The sequence below is a fragment of the Colobus angolensis genome, unplaced genomic scaffold, assembly GCF_000951035.1.
Source record: "Colobus angolensis palliatus isolate OR3802 unplaced genomic scaffold, Cang.pa_1.0 Scaffold40, whole genome shotgun sequence".
Classification (NCBI taxonomy): domain Eukaryota; kingdom Metazoa; phylum Chordata; class Mammalia; order Primates; family Cercopithecidae; genus Colobus; species Colobus angolensis.
The window spans coordinates 8,610,000-8,621,505 of record NW_012117377.1 but is presented as its reverse complement, the minus strand read 5'-3'; the positions used below and the strand labels follow the sequence as shown (position 1 = coordinate 8,621,505).

General features: G+C 43.0%; 1 protein-coding gene across 1 annotated transcript in view; it reads left to right on the top strand.

Moving 5' to 3' along the window:
* The window catches only part of TFB2M (transcription factor B2, mitochondrial), a 32,044-nt gene that overhangs the window by 5,787 nt on the left and 14,751 nt on the right, over positions 1–11,506 (top strand). Inside the window, exons 2-3 of the mRNA XM_011955774.1 lie at positions 4,999–5,152; positions 5,804–5,952. Coding sequence (XP_011811164.1) covers positions 4,999–5,152; positions 5,804–5,952 — 303 coding nt within the window. The remainder of the gene's footprint in view (positions 1–4,998; positions 5,153–5,803; positions 5,953–11,506) is intronic.

Sequence of the window (11,506 nt, the reverse complement as noted above, 5' to 3'; positions counted from 1 at the left end):
TCTCGGCCTCCCAAAGTGCTGGGATTACAGGCTTGAGCCACCGCGCCCGGCCCGAGTATTATTGTTATTCTACAACTTACTGTTTTGGAAAGAGTTCAAGGTTTTAGCTACGTTATTTAATTGATTTAAATCTGAAGGAGTTCCAAAAATGTGAAGAAAAAAGGAACACATAATTGTCTGAAGATTTAACGTCCTGAAATGTGATTCAGTAAACACAGTCATCTGTAGTTTCAACTTGGAAATTAAAAACAAGAAGATAACTTTTATCCTGTTTTGAGGAAAAAAAAAAAAGCCTATATTTAAAGGTTAATCTACATGTTCACAAAGTAATTAAGATTGTATTAAAATGTCTTTGTTTCTATTTCAAGTTTGTTATTCTGTAACACAGTAGTTGCTTTTTTCTGTCAGATCTTCAAGGCTGAGCAACCGAGGCTCATGCCTGTAATCCCAGCATTTTGGGGGGCTGAGGCGGACAGATCGCTTGAGGTCAGGAGTTCAAGACCAGCCTGGCCAATGTGGTGATACCCTACCTCTACTAAAAATACAAAAAATTAGCTGGGCGTGGTGGTTCATGCCCGTAATCCTAGTTACTTGGGAGGCTGAGGCAGGAGAATCACTTGAACCCGGGAAGTGGAGGTTGCAGTGAGCTGAGATCATACCACTGCACTCCAGCCTAGGCTACAAGAACAAAACTCAGTCTCCAAAGAAAAAAACATCTTCAAGACAAGAGTTTAATTTTAAAACAATTGTTTTACTGAAAAAAGGAAGGTTCGGGACTAGAGAATTTTTGAAACAATAATCGTGGTAGGAATATCAATAACAAAATGTTTCTGAAGCTATAAATGTAAGCTCAAAATAGAAACATCATTGACTAAATCCCGTCTTTGATTAGAACTAGTTTTTTCTCTTTTAAAGCGCTTATTTTCTACTAGCACTAACTTGTGCTCAGCCCTTAGTACATATTCTCTCACTTTTTAGTAACCATTGTTATGATAAATTGAAAAGCCATTCAAATAAAATTTTGTGGAATGAATCTGTTTGCCAGAATGAAAAGAGAAGTAACAATAGGTAAACAACTCTTGTGGCTTTAAGTCAGGGGCTTAAAGTCGTGCTCTGAGCCGGTAGGATAATGTTTCTGGCCACCTAAAGTTTGTTCCTGAAAACTTAAAGGAGTTTCAGTGCTGATAGCTGGGATTACAGGCACCCGCCACCACGACCAACTAATTTTTTGTATTTTTAGTAGAGACGCGGTTTCACCACGTTGGCCAGACTGGTCTGCAACTCCTGACTTCAGGTCATCCGCCCGCCTCAGCCTCCAAAGTGCTGGGATTACAGGCTTGACCCACTGCGCCTGGTAAATGAGACAAACTTAATGGGACGTACCTAACTTAATGACTAGTAGAAACTCAAGGGTTGCTTGCGTTTTCTGTTATTTTCCCGTCCTGTTTTTGAAACGTAGTGCAATCCAGTTGAATTTTCAAATGTGATCTCTCTGTTGTATGAATCGAATTATTTATCCTGGAGCTTTGATTGTTACCATGTTTGAATTGTTGAGTGTTAGCTGACAGGTGCTAAAGCAAGAATGTATGGTGCCCTCTCAGAACATACAAGTGTGTTGAAGCCATGAAGTGTTCATCGTTTATACATTTTCTTTCTCTTTTTTGAGACAGGGTCTCACTCCCATCGCCCAGACTGGAGTGCAGTGCTACAATCACGGCTCACTACAGTCTCAACTTCCCTGGCTCAGGTGATTCTCCCACCTCAGCCTCCAAGCAACTAGGATTACAGGCACACGCCCCAATAACTGGCTGATTTTTGTATTTTTAGTAGAGACAGGGTTTTGACATGTTGCCCAGGCTGGTCTCAAACTCCCGAGACTACAAGCGTGAGCCACCACACCTGTGCTGTTCAGCTTTCCGTAATTGCAAAGATTAAACTGCCTTTTTGATAACTTGTGAGGCTGTTAATACTCTATCGGGGTGTCCAAGCTTTTGGTTTCCCTAGGCCACATTGGAACATCGGCTGTCCTGGCCATACATAAAATACAGTAATAAGAACAATAGCTGATGAGCTTTTAAAAAAAAAAGGTCCATGCATACATCTCATAATGTTTTAAGAAAGATGACGAATTTGTGTTGGGCACATTCAAAGCCGTCATGGGCTGTATGCGACCCCCAAGCCGCAGGTTGGACAGCCTTGCTGTGCGTGCGACTGATAATCGTATGCATTGGATGGGTACTCTTTCTTTTAGCTTCCCTGACACCACCCTCTTCTGGGTTTCCTCCTTACTCGTATTCTCAGTGTCTTGTCATTAGACTTTGGACATAGTCTACCTTCAGGGCTGGTCCTCTGTTTCTCCCTAGTGTAGACCCCTGACTTAAATTACCTTCAACAAGCCAAATTCCCACACATTTATATCGTCAGCCTGGACCACTCCACTGACACCTTGTTCAGGTCTGCAGCTTCCTACCTGACACCACTACCTGGATCACATAGTGGGCATCTCGAAATGATTGGGACCAAATATATATGATTTCCACCCCTAGTCTTTCCCTTCCTCTAGTCTTTTTAAAACTTCCCCTTGAAAGGGATTGTTAAAATTTACTAGATTTTTAAAAATTTTTTTATTTTATTTGTTTATTTACTTTGGAGATGGAGTCTCACTCTGTAACCCTAGCTAGAGTGCAGTGGCACAATCTCAGCTCACTGCAACCTCTGCCTCCCGGGTTCAAGCGATTTCTCCCACTTCAGCCTCCCCAATAGCTGGAATTACAGGAGTGTGCCACCACCCCGGCTTACTTTTGTATTTTTAGTAGAGACAGGGTTTCACCATGTTGGTCATGCTCATCTCAAACTCCTGACCTTGGGTGATCCTCCCTCTTTGGCCTCCCAAAGTGCTGGGATTACAGGTGTGAGCCACCGCACCTGGCCGCAATTTACCAGATTTTGAGCTGGGCATGGTATCACATGCCTGTAATCCCAGCACTTTGGGAGGCTGAGACAGGAGGCTCACTTAAGGCCAGGAGTTTGAGACCAGCCTGGGGAACATGGTGAACCCTGTCTCTACTAAAAATATAAAAATTTGAGCTGGGCATGGTATCACATGCCTGTAATCCCAGACACTTAGGAGGCTGAGACAGGAGGCTCACTTAAGGCCAGGAGTTTGAGACCAGCCTGGGGACATAGTCTCATCTCTATAAAAAAAAGAAGAAAAAATATTTTACTAGATTTAGTAATAGGATAATATTCGTAGGTTGAATGCAAATGCTTAAGAGAAACCAGGTGTTTGAATTAATAACTTTAAGTTACATTATTTTCAACCGTAATAATTTTTTTTTTTTTTTTGAGACGGAGTCTCGCTCTGCCGCCCAGGCTGGAGTGCAGTGGCCGGATCTCAGCTCACTGCAAGCTCCGCCTCCCGGGTTCCCGCCATTCTCCTGCCTCAGCCTCCCGAGTAGCTGGGACTACAGGCGCCCGCCACCTCGCCCGGCTAGTTTTTTGTATTTTTTAGTAGAGACGGGGTTTCACCGTGTTAGCCAGGATGGTCTCGATCTCCTGACCTCGTGATCCGCCCGTCTCGGCTTCCCAAAGTGCTGGGATTACAGGCTTGAGCCACCGCGCCCGGCCCGTAATAAATATGAATAGAATTTTCTGTGCACAGAAACATCAGTGTGTGCATTAAACACATAACGCCTTATTGTTGTGTGTGTTTTTGTAACTTCAGTTTAAGCTTATGGAGAGTCTATAACTGATTCTCGCCCTAACTACGAAGGTCTCTAGTACTACTGCGAGGTGAGCAAATCAGAACAGTGACCTTCTAGCAAACAAGGTGTGTGTAGTTGCTTCTGTCTTTAGAAAAAGTAAATGAATGTTATGGAGATGAGCCAAGTTCGTTTGTTTGGTGGATAGCTGACTAGATTCCCTTAGAAGAAAGATATTCTCTTGAATCCATCTGCCTTTCACTTTCACATTTTAATTGTTTTTCTTTACGGTGAGACATCTTTCATTTTTTCTTCCCCTGACCAAAGCAGATGGCTCACAGTTCTCTATATGAGGCCAACCATGCCATCAGAATCTTTGCCCAGTGCTTCAGGTAGCCACTACTAAGCAGTCCGAGAGTGGCATGAACAGCTTTTGAATAGCTGAAGCCATTATGATAAAGAAATCTTGAGCTCAGGAGTTTGAGACCAACCTGGGCAACATGGCGAAACCCTGTTGCTACAAAAAATCCAAAAATTGGTGGGGCGTGATGGTATACACCTGTAGTCCTAGCTACCTGTGGGACTGAGGTGGAAGGATCACTTAAGCCCAGGAGATCAAGGCTGCAGTCAGCTGAGATTGCACCACTGCACTCCTGCCTGGTTGACAGCTTGTCTCAAAAAAAAAAAAAAAAAGTGACGGATAAATAAAAATTTATGATAGGTTATTTCTGTTCGGGGGGCTTTTTCTTGGTAATATTATTGTACTTTTGCCACTTTTCAGGTATTAATTGATTTTTACTTCCTCTGTTAAATTTTGGGTATGTTAGTAATATTTTCTTTACATCTTCGTGGAGGTAGAAATATTTTTTGTAAAAAGGTAATTCAGCTGGATGTGGTGGCTGTAATCCCAGCACTTTGGGATGCCAAGGCGGGCATGTCATGAGGTCAAGAGATTGAGACCATCCTGGCCAACATGGTGAAACCTGTCTCTACTAAAAATACAAAAAATTGGCTGGGTGTGGTGGTGTGCACCTGTAGTCCCAGCTACTGAGGAGGCTGGCACAGGATCACTTGAACCCGGGAGGCAGAGGTTGCAGAGAGCCGAGATGGTGCCACAGCACTCCAACCTGGCAACAGAGCGAGACTCTGTCTCTAAAAAAAAAAAAAAAAAAAAGATAATTGAATTATTTTTATCTTTACATTTTATTATTGGTTTTTTGAAGTAGAGTTTTTTGAGTTGTTGCAAAGTATACTTAATGCTGAAATTTTTTAACATGTTATCTTTGTCTCTCTTTAGTCCTTAGGGAAAAATCTGGATGGAAAACTACGAGTCATTTACTGTGACTTCTTTAGAATAGATCCTAGAAGTGGTGGAGCAATAAAGCCACCCGCTATGTCTTCTGAAGAGCTCTTTAAGAATTTGGGAATAGAAGAAGTTCCTTGGACAGCAGGTCATTTTTGGAATTTACTAAAGCAAATGCCTGGAATTTGCCATGTTTCTGTAGCAGTATAGCTGATTTGTTGATGAAATTTGTGTTTTATTTATTTATTTTCTGAGATGGAGTCTCGCTCTGTCACCCACGCTGGAGTGCATTGGTGCGATCCTGGTTCACTGACCCTCTGCCTCCAGGTTCATGCGATTCTCCTGCTTCAGCCTCCCGAGTCGCTGGGATTACAAGTGTGTGTCACTACACCTTGTTACCTTTTGTATTTTTGGTAGAGATGGGATTTCACCATGTTGGCCAGGCTGGTCAACTCCTGCCCTCAAGTGATCTTCCCGCCTCGACTTCCCGAAGTGCTGGGATTACAGTTGTGAGCCACTGTGCCTGGCCAAATGTGTGTATAATTTATATTGTATTAATACAATTTATGAGCAGACACTCTAACTCTGAATATGGCATTTACCTCACCTGGACACAGACAACCAGTTTATTTCCCCAAAAGTCAAGTTCCATGCCAAGGAAAGATATTGAGGCTTAGTTTTAATTGAAATAAACTTGAAATTGATATAGTTTGTTCACTTAGTTTGTCTCAATAAAATATGGGCATAGGACAAAATGCTAAGAACTTCATTCAGATCTTTTTGCTTATATTCCTAACAGGCATCCCTTTAAAAGTATTTGGAATGTTTCCAAGTAGAGGTGAAAAAAGGGCACTTTGGAAACTCGCATATGACTTGTATTCCTGTACTTCTATCTATAAATTTGGACGAATAGAAATAAATATGTTTATTGGTGAAAAAGAATTCCAGGTATGTTATTAACAAACACCTATTTTTTCTTTTGAAAGAGTTCTGTGATTTTTCTCTGAGTACTCTTAATCTGTGCAATTTTAATTGAAGGATCATGACATTTGAGGGTCTAAGATTGTTTTCAAATTCTGCAGAGTAGTCTTTAGACTCAGGTTGCTTTTTCAGTGTACAGTTGAGTGGTTTTAAGTGCATTCCCATTGTACAACCATTACCATCATCCATCTCCAAAACTTTTCGTCATCCCATACCAAAACTCTGTACTCATTAAACACAAACTGTCTGCTTCCCTCTTCCTGCATCCACTAGTTATCATTATTCTATTTTCTGTCTCTATAAATTTGACTATTCTCTTTACCTCATGTAAGTTTACAATATTTCTTTGTGTCTGGCATTTTTCACTTAGCATAATGTTCTCAAGGTTCATCCATGTTATAGCATGTGTCAGAATTTGATTCCTCTTTAAGGCTGAATAATATTCCATTCTGGCCTGGCACGGTGTCTCACTCCTGTAATCCCAGCACTTTGGAGGCTGAGGCATGCTGATCACTTGAGGTCAGGAGTTCGAGACCAGCTTGGCCAACGTGGCAAAATCCCATCTCTGCTAAAAATACAAAAATTAGCCAGGCGTGGTGGTACATGCTTGTAATCCCAGCTACTTGGGAGGCTAAAGCAAGAGAATTGCTTGAACCTGGGAGGACGAGGTTGCAATAAGCGAGATCATGCCGCTGCACTCCAGCCTGGGCAACAGAGCAAGACTTTGTCTCAAAAAAAAAAAAAAAATCCATTGTATGTGTATACTGCAGTTTGTGTGTTCATGTATCAATGACATTTAGTTGCTTTTACCTTTTGGCTGTTGGGAATAATGCTGCAGTGAACACGAGTTTACAAAAGTCCTTTGAGCGTACAGCTAGAAGTAGAATTGCTGGATCTTATAGTAATTCTATCTTTAGTTTTTTGTGTTTTTTGAGGTAGGGTCTTGCCCTGTTGCCGAGGCTGGAGTGCAGTGACATGATCACAGCTCTCTGCAGCCTGGACCTTCTGGGTTCAAGCGATCTTCCCACCTCAGCCCCTGAGCTGTGACTGCAGCCGCACACCACCAGGCCTGGCTTTTTGTAGCAATAGGGTCTTGCCATGTTGCTCAGGCTGGCCTCCAACTCTGGGACTCAAGCAGTCCTCCTGCCTCAGCCTTCCGAAGTGTTGGGACTACAGGCATGAGCTACTGTGCCCAGTCTGTTTTTAGTTTTTTGAGGAACCACCATACTGTTTGTTAGCCATCGTGGATGCACCATTTGACATTGCTACCAGCAGTGTGCAAGGGTCCCGATTTCCCCGCAGCATTACTGAGAGTCGTTCTCTGGGTCCTCGGTGGTACCTCTCCTAATGGTGTGAACTGGTATTTCATTGTGCTTTTGATTTGCATTTTCCTAATGATTAGTCACGTTGAATATATTTTTATGTACTTACTGACTGTTTGTATATCTTTTAAGAAATGTCTGTTCAAGACGTTTGCCCATTTTTAATGGGTTATTTTGTTTGTTGCTGAGTTTTAAGAGTCCTTTATATATTCTGGATGTTAATCTCTTACCATACCTGATTTGCAAATATTTCCTCCCGTTCTGTGGGTTGCCTTTTAACCCTGTTGATTGTGTCCTTTGATGCCGAAAGTTATTAGTTTTGATGAAGGTAACTTTGTCTCTTTCTTCTTTTGTTGCCTGTGCCTTTGGTGTCATACGTAGCTCAGCGGTCCCCGACATCTTTGGCACCAGGGACCGGTTTTGTGGAAGACGGTTTTTGCGTGGACGGTGGTGGGGATGGTTTTGGGATGATTCAGGTGCATCACATTTATTGTGCACTTTATTTCTATTATTATTACATTCTAATATGTAATGAAATAATTATACAACTCACCACAATGTAGAATCAGTAGGAACACTGGGCTAGTTTTCCTGAAACTAGATGGTGCTTCTTGGGGCTGATAGGAGATAGTGACAGATCGTCAGGCATTAGATTCTCAGAAGGCCTTCGCAACCCAGATCCCTCACGCGCAATGGGGATTGCGCTCCTATGAGAATCGAAGGCAGCTGCTAATCTGACAGGAGGTGGAGCTCAGGCGGTGATGTGAACAGTGGGGAGCGACTGTAAATACGGATGACGCCTCGCCTGGTCACCTGCCACTCACTTCCTGCTGTGTGGCCCAGTTTCTAACAGGACATGGACTGGTATCAGTTCGTGGCCCGGGGACTGGGGACCTGTGTCGTAGCTAATAGGTCATTGCCAAATCCTGTGTTGTGAAGGTTTCCTTGCGTTTCCTTCTAAGAGTTTTATAGTTTTGGCTCTTGTTTAGGTCTTTGATCCATTTTGAGTTAATTTTGTTTATGGTTTCAGCTTCCAGCTTCATTCTTTGATCTAGTTTTCCCAGCGCCATTTGTTGAAAAGACTGTTCTTTACCCCCATCAAATGGCTTTGGCGTTGGTGTCAGAAACGATGTGACCGTATGTGTAAGAGTTTATTTCTGGGCTCTGTTGTATTCCATGGATCTCAATATTTGTCCTTAGGCCAATACAACACTGTCTTACTACTGTTGCCTTGGTAAGTTTTGAAGTCAGAGGGTGGTTCATCCAAATTTATTATTTTTAATGATTGTTTAGGCTATTTGAGTTTCCTTGAGATTCTATATGGATTTTAGGATGGATTTTTCTGTTTCTCCAAAACATGTTAGGACTTTCATAGGGATTGCATTGAATCTTGAGATTGCTTTGGGTGGTAATGGCGTCTTAATAGTATTCAATATGAAATCTTCCAATCCGCAAACATGAAATGTCTTTCCGTTTATTTGTGGCTTTTGTTGTTGTTTTCGTTTTTGTTTGACACAGGGTCTCACTCTGTCGCCTGGGCTGCAGTGCAGTGGTAGGATCACGGTTCACTGAAGCTTTGACCTCCCAGGCTCAGGTGATGCTCCCACCTCAACCTCCCCAGCTGGTGGGACTGCGGGCATGGACCTCCGTGCCTGCCTGATTATTGTGGTTTTTGTGGAAATGGTTTTACCACATTGCTCAGGCTGGTCTTGAACTTATGGGTTCAAGTGGTCCTTCAGCCTCGGTCTCCCGAGGTGCTGGGATTGCAGGTATGAGCCACTGTGCCTGGCCTCCATTTATTTGTGTTTTTAATTGCTAACTTTTAAGTTACTTTTGGTGCTATTGTAAATGGAAGTGTTTTTCTAATTGTTCGTTGCTAGTGCATAAAAATGCAACTGATTTTTGTTTTTGTATCTTGCAGCTTTGCTGAATCTGTTAGGTTTTTTTGTTTGTTTATTTGTTTTAGACGGAGTCTCGCTCTGTGTCCCCCGCTGGGGCGCAGTGGCACAATCCCGGCTCACTGCAACCTCTGCCTCCCAGTTTAAGTGATTCTCCTGCCTCAGCCTCCTCAGTAGCTGGGATTACAGGCACGCACCACCACGCCCAGCTACTTCTTTTGTATTTTTAGTAGAGATGGGGTTTCACCATGTTGGTCAGGCTAGTCTCAAACTCCTGACCTCTTGATCCGCCTGCTGTGGCCTCCCAAAGTGCTGGGATTACAGGTGTGAGCCACAGCGCCCGGCCAGGTTTTTTTTTTTTTTTTCCCTTTGTTTTTAAAGAGACAGTGTCTCACTTTGTTGCCCAGGCTGGTCTCGAACTCCTGGGCTCAAGTGATCCTCCTGCCTCGGCTTCCCAAAATGCTGGGACTGCAGGTGTGAGCTATCACACTCAGCTGAATTTATTAGTTTTAAAAGGATTCTTTTAATATTTAAGGATTTTTTTTAATTAATTTTTTTAACTTTAAAACATTTAAAAAATTTTTTTTAGAGACAGGGTCTTACTCTGTTGCCCAGGCTTGAATGTAGCGGTATGTTCATAGCTCACTGCAGCCTCAAACTTCTGGGCTCAAGTGATCCTCCTGCCTCAGCCTCCCCTGTAGCTGGGACCACCTGTGCGCACCACCACACGCAGGTAGTTGTTGATTCTTGTAGTGATAGGGTCATGCTGTGTTGTTCAGGGCGGTTTTGAACTCCTGTCTTCAAGTGATTCTCCTGCCTAGGAGAGGCAGGTGCTAGGATTCCAGTTGTGAACCATCACAGCAAGCCTAAGATTTGAGACTCTAGTTTTAATTCTCTGTGAGGGAAGGTCTTCCTGACAACGTTGATATTGCTGAGTGTCGTCTTTCTTTTCTCCCCAGAATGTTTCACGTTATTAATCTGTGAATCCAGTTTAACGGAAATGTTTATTTGTCTGTCCGTGTTGCCCATGCTGGAGTGCTATCTATGGCTTTTCACAGGCACAGTCATCTCACACCAAACCCCCAGACTCCTAGACTCGAGCAGTCCCCTTGCCTCAGCCTTTTGAGTCGCTGGGACTACAGGTGCACACCACTGCACCCAGCTTTTTGTATCTAATTCTAGTTTTCTCTGCTTAAATTTCTGGATGCTATTAAGATAGTACTATTAAGACTCTGATAAGATTAAGATTTATATAATGCTTAATTTCTTAAATTTCTAGATGCTATTAAGATAGTACTATGAAGACTCTGATAAGATTAAGATTTATATAATGCTTAATTTCTTAAATTTCTGGATGCTATTAAGATAGTACTATGAAGACTGATAAGATTAAGATTTGTATAATGCTTAATTTCTTAAATTTCTGGATGCTATTAAGATAGTACTATGAAGATTCTGGTAAGATTAAGATTTGTATAACGCATATTTGTGTTGCTATGGATTAAGATGGTGGGGCAAAAAACGAAGGGACGATTTGCTTCCCCAGACCCATTTAGTAAATACATATTCACTAGCCATGGAAAGACAGCGGGGGCCTCAGGACCTCGAGGCTGTGCATAGTGTACGATATTAAACAAAGGAATGGCAAGGAGAAAAATAGGAACCACTTTGTTAGATTCCTGCTGCTGGGATTATATTCCAGTGGCCCATGCGTCTTCTGCCCTGGATCTTTTCACGCGTGGTTTCTTCTCTCCGGAGTGCCTTCCCAGTCACTGAGGTAACCTCGTCCTTTCCGGTCAGCCTTAACACTCGTGTGCTGTTGTGTTTTAAGAGATGGGGTCTCACTGTGTTGCCCAGGCTGGTCTTGAACTTCTAGGCTCAAGCAGGCCTCCTGCCTCGGCCTCCCGAAGTGCTGGAATTACGAGTGAGACCCCGCGTGCCCTGCTGTTGGCCCTGCTGGAGTGCTGTGGCTCTCACAGGCACAGTCACCGCACAACGAACGCCCAAACTTCTGGGCGCAAGCAGTCCCCTTGCCTCAGCCTTTCCAGTAGCTGTACCTGGTTTTTTGCATCTAATTCTAGTTTTATTTTCTTAAATGTCTAGATACCATTAAGACAGTCCTTTTTTTTTTTGAGACCAAGTCTCACTCTGTCACCCAGGCTGGAGTGCAGTGGCGCGATCTGGGCTCACTGCAAACTCCTCCGCCCGGGTTCACACCATTCTCCTGCCTCCGCCTCCCGCCTCCCAAGTAGCTGGGATGACAGGCGCCCGCCACCACGCCCAGCTAATTTTTTTTTTTTT